A 26,044-nucleotide genomic window follows, 5' to 3' on the forward strand; every position below is an offset into this window, starting at 1 on the left:
GATTGGAATAAAAAGAACCCTTCTTTTGTCTGACCTCCACTCCCTTCCCCCGGCCCTATACACACAAAGCCTGAGACCTAGATGGTCACACGGGTGAGATTTTTATAATTTTAAAGGCTTAGACTTTGATTGTTCTAGAATATAGGTAAAGAAGGGAAGCTCCCAGATTTTTAAAAATGAAGCATGTGTGTCTTCAAAGAACAATAGCATAAAAAATCCTGTAAATTGCTACTTTTTGCGCTAAGAATTTCTCTGCACTCCTAAAAATTATGAAAGATCCCAGGAGCTTTATTTATGCTAGTTATATCTATTATTCAATATTTATCATACTAGAAATTAAAACTGAGAAAGTAAAAATACCTATTTTAAAACAGTATGTTAACATTGTTTAATTATAAAACATCTGTATTTTCCAAACTAAAATAAATGTTGGTGAAATGAGTAGCACTGTTTTACATCTTTACATAAAAAGATATTTTACATATCTTTTACAAAAGATTTTACATAAAAAGACATTAAAAGAAATGTCTGGCTTAATAGAGTAACATCTGGATTCCCTCTCTGTAATATGCTGGTTTCGGTTGTCTTTTCAGGTCATTGTACATGTTCTTCTTTGAAATTACACTAAGTAAGTGGTAATTTCTTATAGGTTAGTTGTAATATACGGTCTGAAAACATATGAAGGCATATTAAAATGCATTAGTCTGTCTTGCACTCTGGATATGTGATGATTTTGCAACACTGGTAATACGGAAAATAGTGGGTCCCCTATTTCAGCAGATCTTCTAAATGTAACATTTCTTTATATAATTTTGGTTATCACCACTAATCTCATCAGAAAAGCCCACAGATATTTATTGTGAAGCTGTCGAGTCTATGGCATAGATGTAAGCTTCCTAGTAATTCTAATTTTCTCTTGAAAGCTTGGATTTTATAATTGAACATAAATACTGCAGTCATCATTCTTGAAGTAACAAGTGGACTCGTTCACACGTGAGAAAATGTCTGGCAGACACCCAAGTCTGAGTGACCATAGTGTGTTGCTTGTTCATATAGGTAAAAATGACCGTCCATGAAAAACACACGGCTACTTCAGCTTGCAGCTCAAATAATTGCACAAGTGCTTCTCAGGGTAGCTGTCAGAATTTCTTGAGCAGCAGAAGTGCTTATGAGTATTTTCTGCTTCATCATTGAAAATATAAAGAAGATATATACTGTTCCAAATAGTGTTAGGGTTTAATAACATTAACGATTTTTTACCACTTCAATGAGTACATTCTTAAGTGGCATGTGGTGTGTCTCTTCCCCACCCCTGCCCCCACCCCAGGAGATGGTATAGTCGTGAAGAGTATTTACTGCCTGATAGTTTGGTGCCACTGCCTTGAATCTTGCTAAGGTGCTGGTCATTCTCCACCATAGGCTTTGTACCATCAGTGCAAAATCAACACACTGAAAAAGGCAAATAATGTATTAGTAATACCTTTCACCTAAAGAGTCTGAACTCCATTTTTGAGAAGTCCTGTGTACTAATCTCACATAGGAATATTGATGTACAACATCTAAATGAACAAGTAGGATACAGCATTACACTAAAATGATAGTATTTTACTAAGGCCAGGAAGTACTCCTCTATTGAATGTAAGTGTGGGTATTAAGAATGCTTTTAGTATGATTCATGACATGAGTTATTCAGGGGGAAAAATGCAGATGATGATTATAATAGTTTCTAAAAATGAAACTAACAAAACTGAAGTATCCTTTAAAATTTAAAAGTTACAAAAATAAAGCCCACAGTAAAAAGGAATAAATGAATTCTTAACAGCATATATGCGTGAGTTTGTGTGTGTGGCTGTGATTATCTTTATTATGTGTTGTTTTTCTCAAACCACAAGTCATTATCCTTCCCATTTGTAAACAGTGAGAGGGAGTACTCCCATTAAAGTTAGAAACCAAACAAAACTACCCAATATTGTGTGGCATCATTATCATTGTAACATTGTTTAGAAATTGTCACATACCGTACCATATCAGGAAAAAGAAGTATCCATGTTTGAAAAAACAGAGAAAAAATTATTATAGGTGATAAGATTGTAAACCTGGAAAGCCTCAAAGAAACTATTAAAACTATGGTAAGAGCCATAGGCTCTCAGATGGCTATCTAAAACTTTGTATGTCATATGTAAGAATGTCTTCTGTAACAGAACTTCCCTATTTACTGCTTAGACTGTATAATAGGAATAAGAATACATTCAAAAACGTCCTAAAAAACCTGATAAAAAGCAATATATAAGATCTAATTGAAGAAATGGAAATATAAAACTGAAGGAAATAGAAAAATGGGGTATTTCTGGGACAGAAGTGTTAAGCCTTCTGAAGATAGCTGTCCTTTCTAAATTAATCTATAAATTCAGAGCTGCAGTTGAATCCAAACAGATGCTCTTACTTTTGGAGTGTGACAGCATTGATGCTAGGTTCATCCTAGGAAAATGCTGAGGAGACTAATTAGAGGAATGGATTATAGAAGGCTTTGTTCTGTTGGCCTTACAAAAATTAAAAGCTACCATATGGTACTGATATCAGAGTACATAGATCAGAATAGATTCCCAAAATAGACCTCAGGTATTTGCGGATTTAGTGTATGATACATCTCAAGACCTCTTCGGTAAGTGATTTTGAGATAACTGGCTGGCTATCAGGCTAGTTTTTGCTAATAAGCAATTACCATCAATTGCTGTCCTGTCTGCTTCCTTAGTTCCTAGTAAGCTTCCCTGCCTCAGTGGATCTGTTCTGTCCTGTGTGCTACTACCAGCTAGATAACCACTCAGCTATCTTCCCACAACACAGAGTAAAATAATTGAAGCTCTTCAGCTAAGAGGTAATGAAACTTACTTTTATCGAAGGGCTTTTGAACAGTCCAGATGCCAGCTCATTTAATCTCACAGCTTTGAAGGGAAATGAACCTCTCTTTTACAAAAGAAGAAACAGATTCTTCAGCAATGCAGTTTAACCAGTATCACAGACAGGATTCCGTTTTAAAGTTTGTTTTCCAAGTCTGTCTTCATTATAGTTAGGCTTTTAAAACACTGTGTGGCTCCTATCTGTGCTCTCAGCTAACCCTCCCTGAGCCCCATGTTCCACCTGTTTCCTTGGTCTTCTTCCCACATGTCTGTCCTTGACTACTTCATGGCTCTGTCTATGGACTTCTCTTTGCCAGGAACATTTCCCTTACTTACTTTTGACCTGTCTGTTGCTTGCCTATCCTTGGAGCTGTAGCCAAAATTCCACACCTCGTCCATATCTTGAGTGCATGTTCCTGTATTTCTGCAGTTGAAAGTATCCTTCATTTTTAAATATTGCAGTGAACTTCATACTTCTGTAATAACACATCAGTCTGCCGGGGAGTATTTATATTTATATACTTACTTGGAGAAGTACACAAAACAGTGAGAGACACGGTTCACTTTAGTGAGCGAAACAGGCAGGTCAACCAAGATACAAAGCAGCATGAAATATGAAAAAGTGTCCAAAGAAGCAAGTAGAATGCTAAGGGACCCTTCTGAGTTGCCATGGGGATACAGAAGACTGCACTGAATGGATTATTTGATATGAATCTCGAGCAATGAAAAAGATTCTCCACTAGTTAGAATCTAGGGAAAGAGAATTTGATCACGGACATTGAAGAGTGTGATTGGGCAGTGGGGAGAGATGAACTGGGGATTGAGATTAGGAAGGCAGATTGAGACCCAGGGTCAGTCTTGTTTCCTAAGGGAGCCACTGTATTTTTGAGGAGGTGTAAAAATCCAGTCGGGAGGAAGAAGAGACTGGCCGTGTGCAAAGGATAGGCTCTTACTACCTTCTTAGAAGCTTGTGTTTCCAAAATCGTAAACTCTGTTGAAACCAAAAAAGTACATTTTAGGGACATAGCTTAAAAAAGATGAGCAGTTGTCTTATGTAAATATGTATGTTTTCTGAGATAGCGTTCTACAGCTCAGCTAAAGGATGGCTGGACAACATTAGTCATCCCTTGTTTATGCACACTGGTGCATTTATATTTATTACGTACAGAACATTTTTATTTTTAGTCGGTGATGCATGGACACTTCCTCTTCACATGTGAAGATCAGCTGAGGATTTTATATTCAGTGTACATTTATTTTTGAGGTTCAGTATATGCAAGCTTACCATATTTAACAAATTTTTCATCTACTTATTGGCGAGTGAGTTTTTAAATGCTTACCAGCTGGAGTTACCTCTACACATTATTGTAACAGGGACTTAGTCGTTAGTACAAAAATAGGGCTTTCAAGCTACAGATAAGCACAGAGTAAAGCAGTTAAAATTTCTCAATACCTTGAATTCAGTGGCATTACTTAAGCTGAAGAACTTCTGTGTTTCAAGAGTGTTACTTTGAGGGTCCTTCTGTTGATGGAATGCAGCAGCAGACATGACTGTATAGTTTCCTTCCTGTGTGGAAATTTGTTTCCGCAGTTCTTGCAGAAGTAATGACAGGTACCTGTAAGACCAGAGAAAGACATAAACCTACACTCTGGTTCCTTAATTTATTGGCATAAAATTTTTCATCTCGGTTCAAGACATGGTCAAAGTATTTGGAGTGTTACCTGTGTTTTAAGACTTGATTTTGCAAATGTGAAGGTTTTCTTTTTAGGAATTGGAATGTTTGGAGTGTTAGAAATATCCACTGACAATAAATTGATTCCTTAAAACAAGTAATTAAGTTGGGATGCTAAAATATTTAATGAAATTTCTTATATATTGTATCAAGACTCCAACTTTTCTGTGTTGAAGGATGGGGGGATTTTTATATAGCAGTTGTCTGTATTTTTTTCTTCTGTGGAGTTTATATTGATGTACCTCTTTTTGTGTATTGTTCAGCCGTATATGTGGGAGTCCGTGTCCTGCAGTGTGGCCCGATGTAATCAAACTACCATATTTCAACACCATGAAACCAAAGAAGCAATATCGTCGAAAGTTAAGAGAAGAATTTGTTTTGTAAGAAGGGGATGCTTAAGTGTCCATATCGCACTGAATTTTTTTTCTTTTTTTTTAGTTATTTCTTGAGAATTCTAAATGTCACTCTGTCCTCTCTTGATCCAAGGTAGACCTATCACAGTTCTTCTATGTCCTTTACTTTTGAGTTTCCCTTTGCTACATGCAAATTACCATCTCACTGTCATTATGGTATCGGTGATTTAGGGGTGTGTGTTTCATTTGGAGCTTACATGACAGAGCTGGAACACCATTTAATGAAGCTCCGGTTTTTATTTTGTTATAGGAAACTGTTCTGTTCAGTTCTTAATTTATGGCATAATCGCAAATTTCCAACAGTAATAAGATACACCATTGTTGGCCAAATTTCAAATTATTTAGAATAGCAGTTTTAAAAAATTATGTAAAAATGACTGTGTCTTAAAAGGGAAATTTGGAATCTATTGGAATAAAGTAGAGCAAACATGTTATGAAATGTCAACTTAAAGAAACACTAAGCTTGTGTCAGAGACTATGCATGACTTCTGTCGTCCTCTCCTGCCAGTATTCCTGCAGCTGCACTAGACTTGTTTGATTACATGCTCGCCTTGGATCCCAGTAAGCGCTGCACCGCAGAACAGGCGCTCCAGTGCGAGTTCCTGCGGGACGTGGAACCCTCAAAAATGCCTCCACCAGAGTAAGTGGCTTTTCATTATGTTAGATCCCATCTGGCCAGTTTTAATAGCATCGCTATAAAACAATCAGAAACTCTTCCATGATTAGTTAAGTCAAAAGAAGTAGCATAAATCAAAAGAAAGAGTAGTAGTAACACACATAATTTGTACATCTAGAATGCAGAACCTCGTTTCATGTTCAGCTAACCAGGATTAGCAAAAGCAGTCTTCCTCTTTCTAATTTTACTAGATTTCAACTCTAATATTCCTGCTGCCAATATTATTCTGGTAGTACTTCTACCATACCTCGTGTTTATCCTGCTGCTAGTTCCTATAGTTAAAAACTTGAGTGCTCTGCTAAGCATTTTTCTTGTATTCCCTCCTATCAGGTGGTTATTGTTATTGTCACTGTTCTACAGAGGAAGAAGCAGGCTCAAAGAGGTTAAGAAACTTGCCCAAGAATACAAATCTAGTTCAGGGTGGAGCCAGCAAGTTCAGTAAGAAAGAGCAGTTCTGAAATGCTCCTTGGCAGACAATACAATAGGAAATCCTAAGAGCGTTAGTAACAAAAGCCAGTATAGAATGAATTTATTGTATGATTGAGAGAAAATGTATAGAGTTTGAGAGTCACAGTAACTGGGTTCTTGAACCTTCATTCCCTCGTGGCTCCTATAATTTCTCTAGATCTATTTGGGGGGGAGGGGGAGGGGACAAAGCAGTCCATTTGGTTCTTTTTGATAGGCTCTAGAAACTTTGTAGGGATAACTTTAAAAATTGATAAAAAGCAAGCCTATTTCTATAATAAAATGTTTCCATGTAATAAAATTAGTGTATTATGAATGAACAAACGTGGGCTTTGGAGTTCCAAATCCTGGCTCTTCCACTTATCACTTAGATTGGGCTTATTATATTTTCTAAGACCTTCATATTCAGCTTTATTAAGTTTTTATTGAACTATATATGAATTGCCATTACTGGATGGTTTGAAAGACAAAAAGGATCTATCATTTGAAGTTGAAGGATCTGAATCATTCTTTTGAAACTTTGACTCTTCTTCCTTCAAAGAAGAATTCTTTTCAACTTTTGATTTGGAAACATTTCACCTCTACAGAAAAACAGGAAGAATAGTACAATGAGCATTTGTATACCCTTCATGTAGATTCAATAGTCACTGACATCTGCTTTATCACTATATATAATAAGCCTTTTTTCCTGAACTATTATATTGTGAGAGTGACACGACACTTATCAATAATTTGCTGTGTTTCTGTAAGAACTAGGACTTTATAACTACAGTACGATTATAAAGCGTAAGAAATTTAACATTGCGGTATCTAGTAGATAGTCCATATTCAGATTTCTCCAGTTGGCCCAGTAATTTCCTTTATAGTCTGGTTTTTGGGGTTGTGTTTTGTTTTGTTTTTTTTGTCTTAGATGAAGAATTCATTCAAAGCTCACACATTTCATTTAGTTGCAGTGTCTCTTCAGTCTTTAATTACTCTTTGGGTAGGGCTTTTATGACATTGACATTTTTGAAGAGTTGAAGCTACCTGTTTTGTAAAACATTCTATAATCTAGCTCTGATGGCTTTCTTGTGATCAGAATTAGAGTAACCTTTGTATGTGTCAAGAATACTACTGAGGTAGTGAGGTGAGCTTCTTGCTTTATCCTGTCAAGAGGAATATAAGGTCATTTTTCTCACAAGGTAATACTAAGTTGATCTCTTGGTTTAATTGGTCCACAGGAAAGATTTCTGATAAAAGCTATATTGAGCATATTTTTAAATTGGTGTATAAACTTTTTTTAATCAAGGGTTGGAATAGTTGCAAAAGATATAAATTTCAGTGTATGGTAAGTGTTGACATTTTCAAATGGGCAGTTATATCACTCTTGTAAATGTGTCCAGCGGGATCAAAATATCTTAGCATTTTGATATTCACCAAGAGTCATTTAGAAAATACAAAGCCTTTTTTTTTCTTCTTGATCAATTGATCTTTGCAAATATTACTAGTATGTTAATTTAAGTTTAAAAATGGAAAGAAAATTGTTGAATCACTATGTTGTACCCCTGAAGCTAATATAATGTTATATGTTAACTCTACTTCAATTAAAATTTTTTTTTTAAAAAAAAGGGAAGAAAGGGGTGTGTGAGTGGCTCAGTCAGTCAAGTGTCCAACTGTTTGATCTTAGCTCAGGTCTTGATCTCTGGGTCATGAGTTGAAGCCATGTTGGGCTCCATGCTGGGTGTGGAGCCTACTTAAAAAATAAAAAATGAATATGTGTGTGTGTGTGTATGTTTATGTAAATTTGGTTGGTGATGCAACCTAATGAAATAGTAGGGCTATGATCCCCCATGTAATTTTAATATCTATCAGTTAATACTCCTTATTCTAGAATGACAAAGTCCCACATTAATTGTAATTTTATTTTTTATTTTTATAAGTACCCTTGTAAATAAGCCTTCACGAACAGATGGACTCTTGTCATAGTTTTGTCACTGATTTCTTTGCATTTCTTCCACATGGCTTGCAAAAATCACATAGTGATTTGTCATCAGAGATTTTTTTTTTTTAAGATTTTATTTATTTATTTGACAGACAGAGCTCACAAGTAGGCGGAGAGGTAGGCTGAGAGAGGAGAAAGCAGGCTCCCCGCTGAGCAGAGAGCCCAATGCGGGGCTTGATCCCAGGACCCTGGAATCATGACCCAAGCCAAAGGCAGAGGCTTAACCCACTGAGCCACCCAAGCACCCTGAGATTTTTTTTTTTTAAAGATTTCTATTTATTTATTTGACAGAGAGAGAGATCACAAGTAGGCAGAGAGGCAGGCAGAAAGACGGGGAAGCAGGCTCCCTGCTGAGCAGAGAGCCTGATGTGGGACTCAATCCCAGGACCCTGAGACTGTGACCTGAGCCAAAGGCAGAGGCCTAACCCACTGAGCGACCCAGGTGCCCCTGTCATCAGAAATTATTAGAATGATCTTTCAGATGTCAACTTTAGGATTCTTTCTCATAATTTTCTTGATAGTAAAGAATTAGAAACCATGTGACTTGAAGAGACTTTTTTTTAATCCAGTAATTAATCATTTTTTTCAAAATTTGAGAAAGTAAGCTAAAGAAGCTTTACCAATACTTAATAAATGCCTTCTTGTTTTGTTTTTTTGTTTTTTTTTTTTAGAGGAGGGCACATGAACCAGGGGTGGGGGGCTGGGGAGGGGTGGAGGAAGAGGGAGAGAGAAAATTTTTTTTATTAAAGATTTTTGTTTATTTTCGAGAGAGAAATCCCAGATCTGGGGATCATGACCTGGAGCCAAAGGCAGGCGTTTAACCAACTGAGCCACCCAGGCACCCGGGAGAGAGAATCTTAGGCAGGCTCCACACCCAGTACAGTTCCAAACATGGGGCTCAAATCTCTCTACCCTGAGATCATTACCTGAGCCTAAGTCAGGAGTTAGTCACTTAACCAACTGAGTCATCCAGGTGCCCCTAAATGACTTTTTACACTTGGTACTTTTTCTTTTATTAGTGCTTGTTTCATCTAGTATACGTAGAAAAGTTTAGGAAGTCAACATGTAATGTCAGTACAACTTGGCCAGTCTGTATGTTAGATTGTTTTTCTTATTAAATGTTTTTGTGGAAGCCTTGGAACCGTAGATACATCCCATTAATGGGAAGCGCGTGCCACATTACCTAATTGGAAATTCTCTCCATATTGTCAAACACATCACCTAAATTCACTTAATTTTTATCAGAACACAACTGACTGCATTTCTCCATTAAAAATAAGGATGTTAAATACACATTTTGGTGAACAGGCTGTAATCCAGTAATAAATTAGGGATATATCACTAAAGCAGTCAGGTTGAAATTATAATGCTATCGATTTAATATATAAATTAAGAGTTATAGAAACATCTCATTATTTTGTAATATGTAATAGGTAGTTAAAATGATCAATTATCTGTGAGGTGAGGACTGTGAAGAAAAGCATTGGCGTGGTATTCCTTTGGGAGCTATGTGTATTTATTAAACTTGTCATTTTTTTTGGAATAATCAAATGAGAATGGGATATTAAAAAACCAAAACAACTACATTAATTGTATGAGACGTGGTGTCAGATTTTTCTGATTTAATGAAAAGAAGGCATTTTCTGCTAAAAAGTGAATTAGAGTGACAGCTAGCCTATAATTTTATTTTTTCTTAACAGCAAGTAAAAAACACCAATTTCTAAGATAAAATGTGATCAACTGTAATTGGAATAAATATTTCATGATGTGATTTGATTAAAGTAGTTTTCAGCTGTCATGTTGAATGATGGTAAATGGCATCAGACATGAATATAGTGCCTGCTGTGTGAGAGGCACTGTCCAGTGCCTGCGTATGTTAACATGTATTACCTCTACCCCATAAGGTAGATTGTATTGCTGATCTCATTTTTAAAGATAAGGAAACTGAGGCACAGAGGTCAAGTTACTTGCCTGATGAGACACAATAAGTAAGTGGCTGAGCCAGTATTTGAACCTTCAGAAAAGCAAATAAAAATTTGGTCATCCTGGAAAACATTGCTGGTGTATCCAGAGTCAGAGTCACTAACCTGTACGTTTCAGCTGTTTGTTGGGTATTGCTTCTCTTTCCTAGAGATGAGTGTTGAGATAATCCATAGAGGAAGCTGTTAGCTTTAAACTATGGGAGGGAACCAAAGCCCTTGTTAGTGGAGTTCTTTGCTTGCTTTCTTCTCATGGGGCTTTGCCGCAAGAGCCTCGAAGTGAGGTCACTCCAGTTTCCCTACTCCGCAGCGTATCTGAATTCAGAATATTCCAGCAGGGACTAAGGCCACACATCTTATGATACATGCACACGCACAGCGCACAGAAAGGAAAGTCTTTGGCGGGTTTATGATGCCTTAAAGCTTCCCAATATCAATATTTCAAATTGTACCTTTGTTTGTTACTCCAGGAGGTTTTTACACGCTGAGGCAATGCACCATAGTAAGATGGCTGAGAGGTATGCCTTTGTTTTGTTTTTGGACCTCAGGTGCATAGACTTGGTTTAATCATAATCCTCGTGTCACTCATCATTGGTCCATGCATGGCTCTCTTTTTTTTCTTTTAGTTACTTAGTTATTTTAAATGATTTTAATAAGCAGCCATGAACCTACCAAATAAAAGCTAGAACCTTGACAATAACCTCCGTTAGTCATATCATCCCCTCTCCCCACCCCCTGCCCTACGACCTATCCCCTTGCCTCCCTCCACCTGAGGTAACCATCATCCCTGTTTTCTTTTGTATATACTTTTGTTGCCATCTATATGTATTCATAAAAAGTTATATTTAAAAATTTTAGTTGTTTTTAATTTTATTAAAAATTTATTAAAAGGGTATCATGCTGTTTGTAATCTTTTGGGAATGACTTTTTTTACTTAATATTATATTGCTAAGATTGGACCATATTGTTGCATATGCCTTTACCTTATAACGTGAGATGAGAGTAACTGGAAGAGGAGGTGTGAATGAACTTGCTGTGCAGGCCACTCTCAAGGATTGAAGTCAGGAAAGAGGACAAAGAGAGATGCGAGTTACTTTACAGCAGTTTCAGGTGTACCCCTTGGAGAGCATCCCTAGAGGGAAACATATCCAGGTTAAAGGTGGCAGATCTATCACCAGGTTGGGGCTGTGTAAGGGCATTTGTAGTTATTCTGGGCAAGTTTATTAACCTTTCCAAGCCTCAATTTTCTCATCTTTAAAATAGATATAATAGTAACTTCCCTTTGGAATTTTTATTAGGATAAGAAGAAATCAACTTCTAAATCAAACGTTTATGTCTTTAAGCAAAAGTTACTCTATAGTGTTTTCAGTTTTATGAAATCACATTAAGGCAGAATTGTTTCAGAATTGTGGGTAATTTTGATAGTTGCTAGTTTTTCAGAATCTTTGTTGACAGGTAGTCATGAGCCTGGATTACCTATTTTTGAAACTTCTCTGTAGCATAGTTTAATTTTAGAGCACTTCATTATGGAAGTAAATAAGAGGGCATTAAAAAAGTAAGACGCTTTTACTAGGAAGTTTTTCACAGACGTCATCTCCTAGCTTTTGCTACTTTTTAATCCTGTTTCCATTTTCTGCAAGTGGCATTTTTTCCCCTTTTTTCCCCATGTCCTGTTCAATGTGTGGTGGACTGTGAGAAGAACCGGCTTTAAAAGGTTGCACCAAGGATGATAGTAACATACTTTTATGAACTTGTGTTCTTCGTTCATAGTTTGATGATTATTTACTGATCATTCAGAAGTCACAGAAAAATAGTCTGGCTGTAGAGGTGAAGCCCTGAAGTTGGGGGGCGGGCGTCAAGGCTGATTTTTACTGAGGAGTCACACAGCATGTGTCTGCAGTCTTCTGGAACGACTGGCAGGGTGGGGGGGGAGCAGCTCTGTAGTGACTGTTAGCAGTTTTGGGGTGTTGTTAAGAAGTAACATTGCACACAATTGGATACTTTTTTTTCCAGCCTTCCTTTATGGCAAGATTGTCATGAGCTGTGGAGTAAGAAGCGAAGACGACAGAAGCAGATGGGCATGACTGATGATGTGTCCACAGTGAAAGCCCCCAGGAAGGACTTGTCTCTTGGCTTCGACGACAGCAGGGCCAGCACCCCGCAGGGCACGCTGCCATCTTCGCAGCTGAAACCTCAGGCCAACTCGAGTCTCGCACCTGGTCAGTAGTGCTTTGCGTGGCGGTCGGTGTTCTTCCCTTGTTCTGGCCTCACGGTGATGAGACTGCTCGCATCTGTGGTTGAAACATTCAGGTTTATTCCCCGCACTCAACACTTCCCTGGGAATTGCCTGCGCAGACGCCGCACTGCTCCCAGGTGCCTCAGTAGGAAGTCACCGTGGGTTAAGATGGACTCGGCAGAGAGCGATCAGTAAGAGGCCAGGTTTCCTGACTTTCTGCCTGCTCTAGTGTGGGCGTTCATAGACAGATACAGGGAAACAGCCGAATTCCTAAAAGAAGCTGTTTTATATGGTTTATAATATCCACTCACTCTTAATATATGTCCCATTATATTCTAGAATCTCAAAGATTGGACTCTCCTGTTGTGCCAGAAAGGGCTTGATGTATGATGAAGAAGGCTATTTGGGGGAAACAGATTTCTTCCTCTGACTCAGTTGTTAGAAGAGTCAGCTTCTTCCTGAGAATGAAACCTTTTCAGTGTGGTTGGAAATCTTATTAAACTCATTCTGTCATTTAGGTTTAGATTTTAAAGGTCAGTTGGTTGATGAAAACAGGTCTGATCAGATTCAATTTTTGGTGGTGGAGTATAAATATAGAGTAGATTAGCTGAGAAAGCCTGAGAGAGATTACCTTTAATGCTTTCCCATGTAAGCTGCAAGCTTATACTTGACCTTGGTCAGACTACATTAAAGCGCTGATACATGTTACATTACAAACCAAAACCAGTTGTTACTTGTTGGTCAACATTTCATTTTTTGTCCCCCCCCCCTTTTTAACTGTCACTGTTAAGAAGTGAGAATTCTGGTTTTGTGAAATAGAAATGAATCCTCTGTGCTCCATTTTTGTTATCATCAGCTGTCTTAAAATAAGAAAATGCCCTTTCTGTAGAGGAGAGAGCATCATTACAGAACCTCTGCTGATAGAGGTTAAACGTCCATGAACTGGAGAATGAGGGAAACTGGCTCTTAGCGCCACAGCAAACAGGCTTGGCTCCTTACTTATTAATGCCTGGGGGTCATGAGAAGAATTTGCAAAAGTTTGTTTCAAGTTAACCTAAAAATAACTAAGAAGTAATAAAAGTATCTCAAGATATATAAAGAGAAAATAAAAGGATAGCCTTAATCATCAGTGTTTCATCTTCTTGAAGTCTCTCTTCTATTTGCCTTTTATTCTTAGAGAAATTGCTTATCGATGTAGTGTCACTGAGCTTCCATGGTAGTATATACCCTCGAGCCTTGTTCCATGTGACTCACAGAGGCTTGCACAAGAACCTGTGTAACTATCACAAGTCTAAATGGAAAATTCGAGAAAAACAGGTGTTTTGCTGATGCTGAGCTAAAACCCTCTTGTGTCCACATCATAAGCATGTTTCTGTAGGAGGTCCGAGCTTCCCAAAGTGAGTTAACTTAAAAAATGGTAATTTGAATAAAATACATTTATGAAAGATTCTACAACATCAGTGTGAATTTACTGCAAAAATAAGGTACAGTCCTTAGATATAAAAAGTATTATTTTAGATGAGCAGTACAGTGAGTAGAGCTGTGAGTCTGGAATCAGAGCACCCAGGTTCTCACCTCAACTCAGCCACTTAGAGTGCGTGACTTTGGGCATGTGAGTTAGTGTCTCCGGAGGTCAGTTTCTTCAGTTAAAAAAAAAAGGGGGCAGCGCATACTAATAACAGATCATGGCTTTAAGGTTGCTGTGAGGAGTAAAGGATGTGAAATGCTTAGAGAATGCGGACTCTGTAGGTGCCTCCTCCTCTGCCCTCCTGGTTCCTGCTTCTGTGTAGGGTATGGGCTTCCAGCCATAGTCTCACGTTTCCTTTGTGAAGTATTTCCCCCTGAAGAATGGGCCACAGTTTCAGTTGTTTTAACTTCAGAGCAGTTCCATCTTAAACGTCCATGAAATTAGAACTAGACTGAGATGCCTTTTTCACAGCATTTCTTAAACACTGTCCCACAAATGTACATTTGAATATGGTCACACAGGGCCATTTTAGGGGGCGGGATGTGCTATGAATTATGGCAATGCTAATTAATACAAATTTTGTCTTTAGTAAAAACAGGCCCTGGACCGCAGTTAAACCACAGTGAATTGGCAATTCTCCTAAACCTACTGCAGTCTAAAACAAGTGTTAATATGACTGATTTTGTCCAAGTGTTGAACATTAAGGTAAACTCTGAGACTCAACAGCAGCTAAATAAAATAAACCTTCCTGCTGGAATTTTGGCAACAGGTGAAAAACAGACAGATCCATCCACACCACAGCAGGAGTCTTCGAAACCATTGGGAGGAATTCAGCCTTCTTCTCAGAGCACGCAGCCTAAAGTGGAGACGGACGCTGCGCAGGCGGCCGTGCAGAGCGCGTTTGCGGTTCTGCTGACTCAGTTAATAAAGGCCCAGCAGTCAAAGCAGAAGGATGTGCTGCTAGAAGAGAGGGAAAATGGATCAGGACACGAAGCGTCGTTACAACTCAGGCCACCTCCAGAACCTAGCACCCCGGCATCAGGTGAGTGTGCAGATGGCCCATCTCTAACACGCTGCTGCCCGCGCCGTGTGTGTGGTGTTGGGGGGCAGCGGTGACGTGGAGTGTCCGTGGCATCACCGGCGGACGGGTTCTGAAAAATCCCAGGTGGTGGGTTGTCTCCTTAGTCGTTTTATTTCTAGGAGCAGCTTCTTTAACAAATTCCTCACGTGTGACTTGGCTCATTATGAATGCCGTAGAGCCTTCTCATGTAAACCTGTAGTTGAGAAATAGTCTTTACTCCAACTACAAGACGATACTGACCAAGGCAGAGACTCTGTGGATAGGAGCTTTTTGTTCTTCAAGCGATAAATAGGTTGATGTGAGATACCTTTGAGAAGTCAAATGCAATTAAATTTTTCAGTCACCGTAGACTTAAGCGGTAGCCTGCAAATTAGCACTTCCATCCCTTTTTCCTTCTTTTGCTTTCCCTTCCCTTCCTTTTTTCCTTCTTTCCATCCTTCCTTTCTCTCTCTCTCTCTTTTTTTTTTCCCCTTTCTCCAGAGATGGAACTTCTGGTGTTCATTACAACCACCCATAGGAAACATGGACTGTTTGGAACTTCTGGTTTTCCATGATAACTTGTAACTCTTTTTTTTTTGCTTTGCGTCACTTAGGGCAAGATGACCTCATTCAGCATCAAGATATGAGGATGTTGGAGCTCACACCAGAACCAGACCGGCCTCGTATTCTGCCTCCTGATCAGCGACCTCCTGAGCCACCTGAACCACCACCAGTCACTGAAGAAGATCTGGATTATCGGACAGAAAACCAGCATGTTCCCACCACTAGCTCTGCGTTAACTGACCCTCACGCCGGAGTGAAAGCTGCCTTGTTACAGCTGCTCGCCCAGCATCAGCCCCAGGATGACCCCAAAAGAGAAAGTGGTATTGATTACCAGGCAGGAGATACTTACGTACCCACTTCCGACTACAAGGACAATTTTGGATCCTCCTCTTTCTCTTCCGCTCCCTACGTTAGCAGTGACGGTCTGGGAGGTAGCTCTGCTCCAACACTGGAACGACGGAGCTTCATTGGAAACTCGGATATTCAGTCTTTGGATAACTACAGTACTGCTTCATCTCATTCTGGTGGTCCGCCTCAGCCTTCTGCCTTTTCCGAGTCATTTCCCAGTTCAGTAGCTGGATATGGAGACATTTACCTCAATACCGGTCCCATGTTGTTTAGTGGAGACAAGGACCACAGATTTGAATATAGCCATGGCCCCATTGCAGTCCTGGCCAACAGCAGTGACCCTCCCGCAGGGCCAGAGAGTACTCATCCTTTGCCAGCAAAGATGCACAACTATAACTATGGCGGTAACTTACAGGAAAACCCGGGTGGCCCTGGCCTCATGCACGGGCAGACCTGGACTTCTCCTGCCCAAGGACCTGGATACTCACAAGGATACAGGGGACACATTAGCACACCAGCTGGCAGAGGTCGAGGCAGAGGGTTACCATACTGAGTATCTGTTTTTCCTCAGGCACATCATTTTTATCTGGAAAGACTTTTCTAGCTGCAATTTAAGGCAGCAATCCAAGAGACTTGAATAATATTAATTCAACAACAGCTTTATTTTTATGTGGAAAAGGGTCTTGCATACAATAGTTTAAAAAAAAAGAAAAAAAACCTTTGCTTAAATTCATGCTGTTCTAAAAACTAGATCTGTTGATTGTACATCTTCACAAATTCTAGTTAACAGTTTTATTTTGTATTCTTGCAGTTTTAAGTGGATGCTAATCTTAGGGACATAAGAGTCTTTTATGGCCCTCTTGCAGATCTTCTGAACTATGCACATTTGTGCTTATTTTGTAAGTTTGGACCAACTTTTATGTAACAACCAACCAACCCCTCCCCTGCCCCCCTCAGTTTTACAACAATCAGAAAGGGCACTGATTTATTTGGTATTTTCTTTTTACAAAGCTACCTTTAGTCAAAGGTCACTGTCAGTCTTTGCACCTGCTTTCAGTGTTATTGTGAAAGGTGTACTTTGTGCTCACTTCAGAAAATAAAACACAACCTTTCTCTTGATGCAACAGTTTTATAAAAAAAAAAATGGTCAACGTTATTTTTGTTTTATTTTGCAGATTATCATAGCCGAGCAAAATGCATTCAAATGAAATAGTGGGTTTTATATGAAAAATATGGGGTGGGGAGGGTAAGTAAGTGCCTTAACAGGTAAGCTTAAGGTCTGAAAAAGCAGTTAACCTTTATACCCATTTGTCTTCTAAAGGGAATCAATACACTGTATTGAAGAGGCAGGGAGCTCTCCAGTGTTTTCGGGGCTGCCTGTCAGTTCCTGCTAGATCCATTCCCTCTGCCTGTCCCACTTCTTTCTTGCCTATCGCTGGGCTGTGTTACCTTCCACTATCACCTGGTCTTGATAGGAGAGTGAGAGCAAACAAAGGGACTAGAACTCCAGTCAGGACCTCGTTACTTCCAAGAAGTCTACAAAGTTATGTCATTTAAGTGGTTGAAAGTAATAGCTAAATGAGCATTTCCAAGTACCATTTTTTCCCAGGCTGCCATATTGTCCCTGTTTCATTTTGTCATGGATCATTGGAAGGCAGTAGTGTAGACGCAAGGCTTCAGAAACAGAATTTCCCTGATTCTGTTAAAGTTTATGGGGGGGTGGGTGGCAAACATCATATATCTTAAGTTATGCAATGCCATTTTAAGAAAAAATTTAACTGTTCGGTTTGTTAACTAGAAACATTGCCTAGATTGAATTTACTGATGCTAAAAAGAAAAAGTAGTGAAAGAAAACCTCTTCTCTTCCCTCCTCTTACCTTCTGTGAGGTTTATTACGACTTCTGCCAGACTTAGAGCAACTTTAGTTCATTTTTAACATTTTTTTCTTTTTTTAAAAGCAACAAAGAATGACAGACTAACCCTTATGTAAGCTGTAATGGTGTCAAGTCTAACTAACTTTTCGTGCACGCTCACGCACACACAGAATTATAATAATTCTCGAAAGGAACCAAAGGTGAAGAACCAGTGTTTCCGTTAATCACTAAATGGAAAAATAAACTCTGGAAATGAGAGTCGTGCCAATTAGCCATTTTGTTTTAACTGCTCTCCGGGTAACTTACTTTTTGATTGGAATTGTAAATTGAAAGAACTGTTTTAGAATGGAAATTGCTCCAGTTCTAAACTCAGTCTTTTTACCCCCATGCCCTCTATCTGACTTGTGACCCTTCATTTCAAAACAGTATATGGGAAACATTGTAGTTTGGTGACAGGATATTTTAAAGTGGATATTTTACCATTTTACTGCTATAAAATGAGTTGATGTCAGTTGATCATTTTATTTTTTCGATGGAACTTTTTTTTTGTTGTTGGGGAGAAAGAAATGAATGGAAGAAAAATTATTTTGCTTTTATTTGAATATTGCGTACTAACAACTTATATAATAAAACTACATTGCAGGAAGTGAAATATTTTGAAATTTAGCAAAATAGCTACAGTATTCAAGTATCTGAAATTTTAATATGGTGAGTCTTAGCGCTTTAGACTTTCCTATAAGTGACAGTATCTAAGTTATTCTTAATAGTCACAGTCGATAATTCTGCTGACCATAGCAGCTAACCTAAAATTGAAGATATTTATGTGACATGAATAGCCTGTGTTTTAAAAATTAAATATTTTATATAAAATTGAACTGTGTTTGGATAGTTCTTCCAACATTTCAGTGACGTATGTATTTTGGGTGAGTGGCTGGGAGGACAGGGAAATGGTTGATGGAATTGGAAATCTGAACTACAGCTTCTAATAGTACCCTAAGACATCGTTAATTGTGAGACATACCAATATTTTACGTACCATTTAGAAAAAAATTGTTGCCAATTAAATGACAACACAATGCTAAGATGCATGAATCATAAGACACTTCCCAAATTCAGAGATGTTAGTCTACAAAAGAATCAATGAAATATGGTAGTAAAACTAATCAATGAAATACGGTAGTAAAACTCTTCATGCGTCCCTTCCGTACCATTGAATACTTGAGCAAATTTGGTTTCATAAAAAGAACAGGGATGGAAGTCACTAATTCCAAATTATAATTACCGTAATCCCTGAGTATTCCGGAGTGAAATCTCAGGAACATAATATATTACTTAAGTTTTGGGGACAGACACAGGTAAGTCAGATGGCAACTATAAAGATGAAAGTTGAAGGCTCAGAAGCCTGACCTACCAAAACAAGACATTTTACTGTCTCCCCTGTGGAGCTCCTTTTTTGTTTCCTGACCCAGGAAGTTCCTGCATGCAACTCAAGTCTCCTATTTGTTGGAGACTTGGGGTCACCCATGAAATTTTAAGAGACTCATTTAAGGGGTGATTGATGAAAATGGTTTGGGGGAATGTGAATTAGGATAATGCTCTAGCTGTGATTAGGGCTTCATTCTGTCAGTGAACATACAGTCAGCGCCTGCCCAGTGCCAAGCACTCGGGACGCGTCAGTATAGTTGAGTACTTGGTATGTCAGTAATGCCCGCGAAGGGCATTAAGTCATACTTGTGGTGGGCTGATAGGCTACTCAGCTGTATCTAAATTACACGTAAGTGAACGTAAGAGATGACAATGTGAGTGTGAAATTTTATAGTCAAATTGGAATAGAGAAATAACATTCCAGAAAGAAATAGAACAGCTGGAAACTCTATCATGAAAACACATTTTAACTTGCATCTGTCCAGTTTGTAAAAAGCCAATCTGCAGAAAAGATCAGGATTTCTTAAGAAAGGTGGAAGGTGAAATGGGTTAAATGCTTCCAAACTACTCACAGGAACTTGTGAGTCAAAAAAGTTTTGCTGTGTTTGCTGGGAGCACAGTCCAATTTTACGCAACTTTCCACCATAAGTCCTTCTTCTTTATTTTTTATTTTTTTTTTTTTAAGTAAACCTGAAATACAAGTTCTGAATGAAGATCTACTGATCCTCAGGGATACTGGTTTGGGTACTTTTAAAGTCTGAAACATACATTCTAATAATCTAGTATCATACGATACCTCCCCTTGCTTTATATAGCTAAGAAGAAGATTCAGAGATGGGTTGCCTGGGCTGTCCCTCTAAGCCTTATCTAAATTCTGCAGGAAACACTTAACTTTTTAACAAGAAAATGGACTTAAAATAGTTACCAGTATCTAAAATAAATTTATAAACTGAACAATGAGTTTAACACAAATGATTTCAAAAAGTCAACTTGAAAAACAAAAAATAGAGAAATAGAAAACAACAAGAAGCCTAGAGCAGGATGGCTAGGTTTTAAAAAGGAGGTTCCTCTTTTTTTTTTTTTTTTTTTTTTTTAAAGACCGTAGTTATTACAATTCGGTAGTAAGACAAAATCTTTCATTTAAATCTGTTTTCTGTTTGTAGGAGGAAAATCAGCAGTCCTCTGCAAACATTAATTTTAAATTCTTCCAAGGTTTTATAATTTTCAACAGTGTTAGGAGAGAGCAACAGTTTCTCATTTATCAAAGCCTCTTCAGATAATTTCTTAAAGTGTTTTTAGTTTAATTAAAAATAAAAGCTATTAAGAACAAATTAATAAGCTATCAAGTGATCCAGTTGAAGATGGAGAAAACAGAGTATTGACCATAATGGAATTATGTAGACTAACAAGTTTTGTGGGTCTTACTCCTTTCACCATGTCAAATGTCCTATTAAAAAAGAATTTTTAGTTCTAATTGCATTCAGAATGAGGCCCTGTAAATGAATCACCCTTTGGGGTTTTTTTTGTTTTTGTTTTTGTTTTTTACAGTTAGTTTGTTGTAAAGGTGTTGTGCTTTCTTGCAAGAACTTTTAGTAAAGTCTTGTAACTGTGAAATCTGATGTGTTTAATATAAGCCATTTGTTTAAAAAAAAGAAAAAAGGCTGTATATGATAGTCTGTAAATAAACTGCCATAAGAATTCCAGGCCATTTTTAGCCTTGTTTTATTCTTGCTTATACCCAGAACAGACTTTAAGAAACAATCTTGTCTGTCAAAGAGGAACTTGTTATCCATTGTGCCATGTTGTAGGGACAAAGCTTAAAACCCAGAACACTGAATTCCCAGGGCGCCTGGGCGGCTCAGTTGGATAAGAACACTTATTTTTCCCTTTTTAGCCTGGTACACACCCGAAAATGTAGGAACACATCCAGTCATAACCATTAATATTTAGCCTTAGCCTTGATGGATGTATATAAATGAGCATCTACTCTTCTTACAACAAATGGGTTTATATTGCCCATAAGTTTGTGGTTTAGTTTTTTCATTTAATAATACATTGTGAACATCCTTCTCTGTCAATAATTACATTCTACCTTCTTTATTTTTTTCCTAAATCATAGAATCTTAGTGTTTTTTTTTAAAGATTTTATTTATTTATTTGACAGACAGAGATCACAAGTAGGCAGAGAGGCAGGCAGAGAGGAGGAAGCAGGCTCCCTGCTGAGCAGAGAGCCTGATGAGGGGGGCTCGATCCCAGGACCCTGAGATCATGACCTGAGCTGAAGGCAGAGGCTTTAACCCACTGAGCCACCTAGGCACCCCTCTACCTTCTTTTTGATGGTTATCAATTATTCCTTTATAGAAGAACCATAACCTAAAATGTCTTCATTGCCAGACACAAACTATTTCTAACTTTTCTGTTAAAAATGACAGTGTGCTAAGAATCTGCATAAATACACAATACCCATGATTTCCTTGGCATTGCTGGTGCAAAGAGTGTCCTTCTAAACCCCTGCTGAACCCAAATTGCCCAGGAAAGGTCTATAAGTTTTGCATTCACTCCTGTCACTCTTCCTTTAGCTCTGTTAAAACTTTTAAAGCTGCCATTTGGACTAGTGATGGATCATCTTAATTTGTATTTCTTTGATTGCTAATGAAATTCATTATTATTTCATGTCAGCCAGGTATCTTTTCTTTTATTAACTATTCACATGTTTAATTTTTAGGTGTTTATCTCTGTCTCTTTGAAGAGCTCTTTGTATAAGAAAGAGAGCCTTATGGAAACTATAACTTTAAAAATACTGAATGGTGTGTTTTGATGTAGGAAAATTTTAACAGTTACATATATATGTAGTCAATTCTACTCTGTTCCTATGGTTTCTCCTTAGAAAAGCTTTCTCCAAGATGATTTTAATTTTCACACAAGTTTTGTTTTACTTCTCTGGCTTCCTACTCTCGCCCTTTAGTGCTAAACCATTTTAGAATTTAACCGATTAGATGTTGTGAGGTAAGGGTCCAACTTTGTTGCTTTCTTTGGGGGCCTTCTGTTGATTTGTAATGTTCCTGTTTAGCTTTAAATGTTTGGAAGACATGTAAATTATACAAACAGCCTTGGTGAACCGTACATCCTAGTCCTAGTTTGTAAATACCATCTATGTATTTTAGGAGTCTGTTTCTGGGCTTTCAGTTACATTACACCCTGATGTCTTTTGTTACAAGTTTGCTTGGATCATATCTTTATAAATTATGCATCTGACATTGTAGTGTTTTTATCACTGTATTTTCAATTCTTAGAACAATGGGTAGTACATTGCAGACAATAATACTGTTGTAGGAGGGAACTTAAGTGTCCCTTTTTCAAAGGTTTCTATTCTGGCCTGTTTATTTTTCCCTGTGACTATCAGAATCATTTTGATCACTTTTCCAATGGTATCCTCTTAGGATCGTAACTGGAAACATTAAGTGTTTAATTTACTTGGAAGTCTTTCTGTTGAGAGCACAGAATTGGTTTTTTTTGCATGTTCCTCCTTAAAAGTTCCAAAATTTTCTTTACCATAGTTCTGGCATGTTGCTTTTTTAAATAAGTTTCCAAAAAATATTTTTGTTGACTTTAGAAATTTTGTTGACTCGTATTATATAAGTACAGTAATATCTTAAACTGGGCACTGCATAAATCAGAAAGGTGTCATGTGGGTTTTTAAAGCACTGTCCACAATAACTTTTTTTTTTTTTAAAGATTTTATTTATTTGGGCACATGGGTGGCTCAGTGGGTTAAGCCGCTGCCTTCGGCTCAGGTCATGATCTCAGGGTCCTGGGATCAAGTCCCGCATCGGGCTCTCTGCTCAGCAGGGAGCCTGCTTCCCTTCCTCTCTGCCTACTTCTCTGCCTACTTTTTTTTAAAGATTTTATTTATTTATTTGACAGAGAGAGAGAGATCACAAGCAGGCAGTGAGGCAAGCAGAGAAAGAGAGGGGGAAGGCTCCCTGCTGAGCAGAGAACCCCATGTGGGGCTGGATCCCAGGACCCTGAGATCTTGGCCTGAGCCGAAGGCAGAGGCTTAATCCACTGAGCAACCCAGGGTCCCCTGGCCACATTAACTTTTATTATGATTTTTAATAATTTTCAGTTGATTGAAAATGATAATGAGCATTCTTGTTTCTGATTTTATGAATATCTAGTTTTTAGTATTTCACTCCTGTGTATAATTTTAAGTACGAATTAGAAATTGAATATTAAGAATATGCATGAAGCCTATTTATTAGGAACAGACACTAAATTTTTTTCAAATGACTTTTCAATGTCTACCGTTACACAGATTTTCTCCTTTGAGCTACGATAATAGAAACAAACTGTTAGTAGAATCTAATATTGAGCCGCTCATTTAAAATGCTGCTGTATTCTGTTGACTAACCCTGTATTTAGGATTTTGTATTTATGCATAAGAGACAAGTCTGGTTTTGATTAACAGGTTTTGATAGCTTTACAGAAGAAACTGGGAAACTATCTCATGCTTGATTTAGAATAGTTTATATATTGTGAGGATTATCTGTTTATTGACCTTGACTCTTCTGCAAGGTGATTATTTCAGTTTTTTTTACTTCCTCGTGTTCTTTCTTTTTATTCTTTTTTAAGATTTTTTACTTATTTGACAGAGAGACATTTTTTACTTATTTTTTACTTATTTGACAGAGAGACATCACAGGTAGGCAGAGAGGCAGGCAGAGAGAGAGAGAGGGGGAAGCAGGCTCCCTGCTGAGCAGAGAGCCCGATGCGGGACTGGATCCCAGGACCCTGAGATCATGACCCGAGCTGAAGGCAGCGGCTTAACCCACTGAGCCACCCAGGCGCCCCACTTCCTCGTGTTCTTGCTCCGTTCAGGGTTCTGTTTCTTAAGTTCATCTTGGTAGTTTTCCCTTTTCTGGAAATTCATCATGTGGTCTACCTTATATTTAAAATGTTTTCCTGGGGTGCCTGGGTGACTCAGTCGGTTGAGCGTCTGTCTTCAGCTCAGGTCATGATCCCAGGATCCTGGGATTGAGACCTGCGTTGAGCCCTGCATTGGGCTCCCTGCTGCACAGGAAGACTGCCTCTCCCTTTCCCTCTGCCTGCTGCTCCCCCTGCTTGTGATCTCGCTCGCTCTCTCTCTCTCTCTCTGTCAAATAAATAAAGTCTTTAAAAATAAATAAATAAAAATAAAATGTTTTGGGCATTGGGGTACCTGGGTGGCTCAGTTGGCTAAGTATCCGACTTCAGCTCTGGTCATGATTTCCTGCTCCTGGGGTAGATCTCCCCCTCAACCCTTACCTTTACCTCCCCTTGTTGGCTCCACACTAGTGGGGAGTCTGCTTGTCCCTTTCCTTCCCTCTGCCCCTCCTGCTCTCTCTCTCAAATAAATAAATGAAATCTTTTAAAAAGTAAAATGTTTTTAGCATATAGTTGCACTTAATAATCTGTGTTGTAAATACATTTATTATCTATTATAATATCTTGATCATTATAACATTATAGTATTATCTATATTATAATGTATCATTTGGCATAATGTATCATAATGGCAACCTTTGTCCTTCCATTATTTCTTTCACCACCAGAGAAGAATAATCTCTTCCTCATTTTCTCATTTATTTCAGCATTTTGACTTTGATTCCTTTCTTCTACTTCCCTTACTTATTCCTACCTCTTGAGGATCCATTACTGACTGATACACTTGTTTTCCTTTCTCCAATTCTAAAACCATGTTACTGTTAGGAATTCTCTGATGGTTTTAACAATTTCCAGTTGATTGAATATGATAATGAACATTCTTGTTTCTGATCTTATGAATATCTAGTTTTTAGTATTTCACTCCTATGGCTCTATCCCATAGGTTGAGAATGGTGTGTTTTCATTATTGGCTGCAAATTTGATTGCTCGTTCGATCCAAGGATTATTTAGGATAGCGTGTTTCAGTTTCCAGGTGGCTGGCTGCCTTTTTTATTTTTTTACCTTTTTTTGTTGTTGTTGTTGTTATTAACTTATAGCTTCTATTACATATAGCCAGTGCACACAGGCTGCTTTTTGAGAATTTAATAAGGATTTCTTTTTAGCATGCTAAGCAAACACATTTTGTAAATATTTCCTGGTTCTCTGTAAAGGGTATGTCCTTTGAAACAATGTGTCATGTAACAATTAGGTCAATGTTATTAATTGAATAGTGGTAAGAGTCTCTAGATCCTTACCATCTATGCTCTACTTCTCTCAAGGAGAAATGTAAATTCTCATTCTGCTCTTGCGTATTTTTCCTTATAGGCCTAATCCTCTTTGTCTTACCTAGTCCGTGCTACATTCAGGACTTACAGGTTCATAGATTCATAATCTTTATTCCATTTATTCAAGTTTTTTAAACCTTTAATTCTACTAGGTCCAGTTTTAATATTATCAAACTTACCTAATCTTTTGTCAGTTTATTTTATACTCTTCTTTTTTCAGTGTCACCTTGCTGGCTTTGTTTTTAACCTTCTGCTAACTTTCTTTTTCTCTCTCTTTAAAATTTGTGTTTGGAGGCCTTCTGTTGATTTGTAATGTTCCTGTTTAGCTTTAAATGTTTGGAAGACACATGTAAACCCATTTTTTGAATGAATAACCTCAGGTATAAAAGAGTTGCTGTAGACCATTACCAAATAAAAAAGAAATTTGCCCACTTTCCCCTTTTCCTGGCCCTCTATTTCCTAATGTATTTTTGGAAGTAAAATTCATGATTTTAGACTCATTTAAGAAAATAATGATGTTTCAGTTCTGTTACATAACTATTATAATCATTACCTAAACCTAAAGACACATGGAACATATTGGCACAGAATGTTAGACATGCTCGTTTTAAGATCAGGAAGGGACAAAGATGCCCATTATTAGTTACTACTTGGTATTCAGCATTTCGTGGCAGGTC

The 26,044-nt window shown here is 37.9% G+C and overlaps 1 protein-coding gene and 1 long non-coding RNA gene across 3 annotated transcripts in view; one reads left to right on the top strand and one right to left on the bottom strand.

Annotated features, from left to right (window-relative positions):
• Positions 1-12,158, bottom strand: part of LOC123394844 — a 30,060-nt gene extending 17,902 nt beyond the window's left edge. Inside the window, exons 1-2 of the long non-coding RNA XR_006609559.1 lie at positions 11,128-12,158; positions 4,351-4,513 (exon numbers count right to left, since the gene is read on the bottom strand). This is a non-coding gene — a long non-coding RNA (uncharacterized LOC123394844). The remainder of the gene's footprint in view (positions 1-4,350; positions 4,514-11,127) is intronic.
• The window catches only part of CDK13 (cyclin dependent kinase 13), a 119,804-nt gene extending 102,865 nt beyond the window's left edge, over positions 1-16,939 (top strand). The window contains exons 10-14 of one of the 2 annotated variants that reach the window (XM_013059285.2): positions 4,894-5,010; positions 5,552-5,683; positions 12,158-12,363; positions 14,438-14,890; positions 15,523-16,939. In XM_013059285.2, coding sequence (XP_012914739.2) covers positions 4,894-5,010; positions 5,552-5,683; positions 12,158-12,363; positions 14,438-14,890; positions 15,523-16,373 — 1,759 coding nt within the window. In that variant the 3' untranslated portion in view covers positions 16,374-16,939. The remainder of the gene's footprint in view (positions 1-4,893; positions 5,011-5,551; positions 5,684-12,157; positions 12,364-14,437; positions 14,891-15,522) is intronic. The other variant, XM_013059288.2, reaches the window with a different exon arrangement.
• Positions 16,940-26,044: the final 9,105 nt, after the last annotated feature.

The sequence above is a fragment of the Mustela putorius genome, unplaced genomic scaffold (assembly GCF_011764305.1).
Source record: "Mustela putorius furo isolate JIRA1106 unplaced genomic scaffold, ASM1176430v1.1 tig00003845_pilon_pilon_pilon, whole genome shotgun sequence".
Taxonomy (NCBI): Eukaryota; Metazoa; Chordata; class Mammalia; order Carnivora; family Mustelidae; genus Mustela; species Mustela putorius.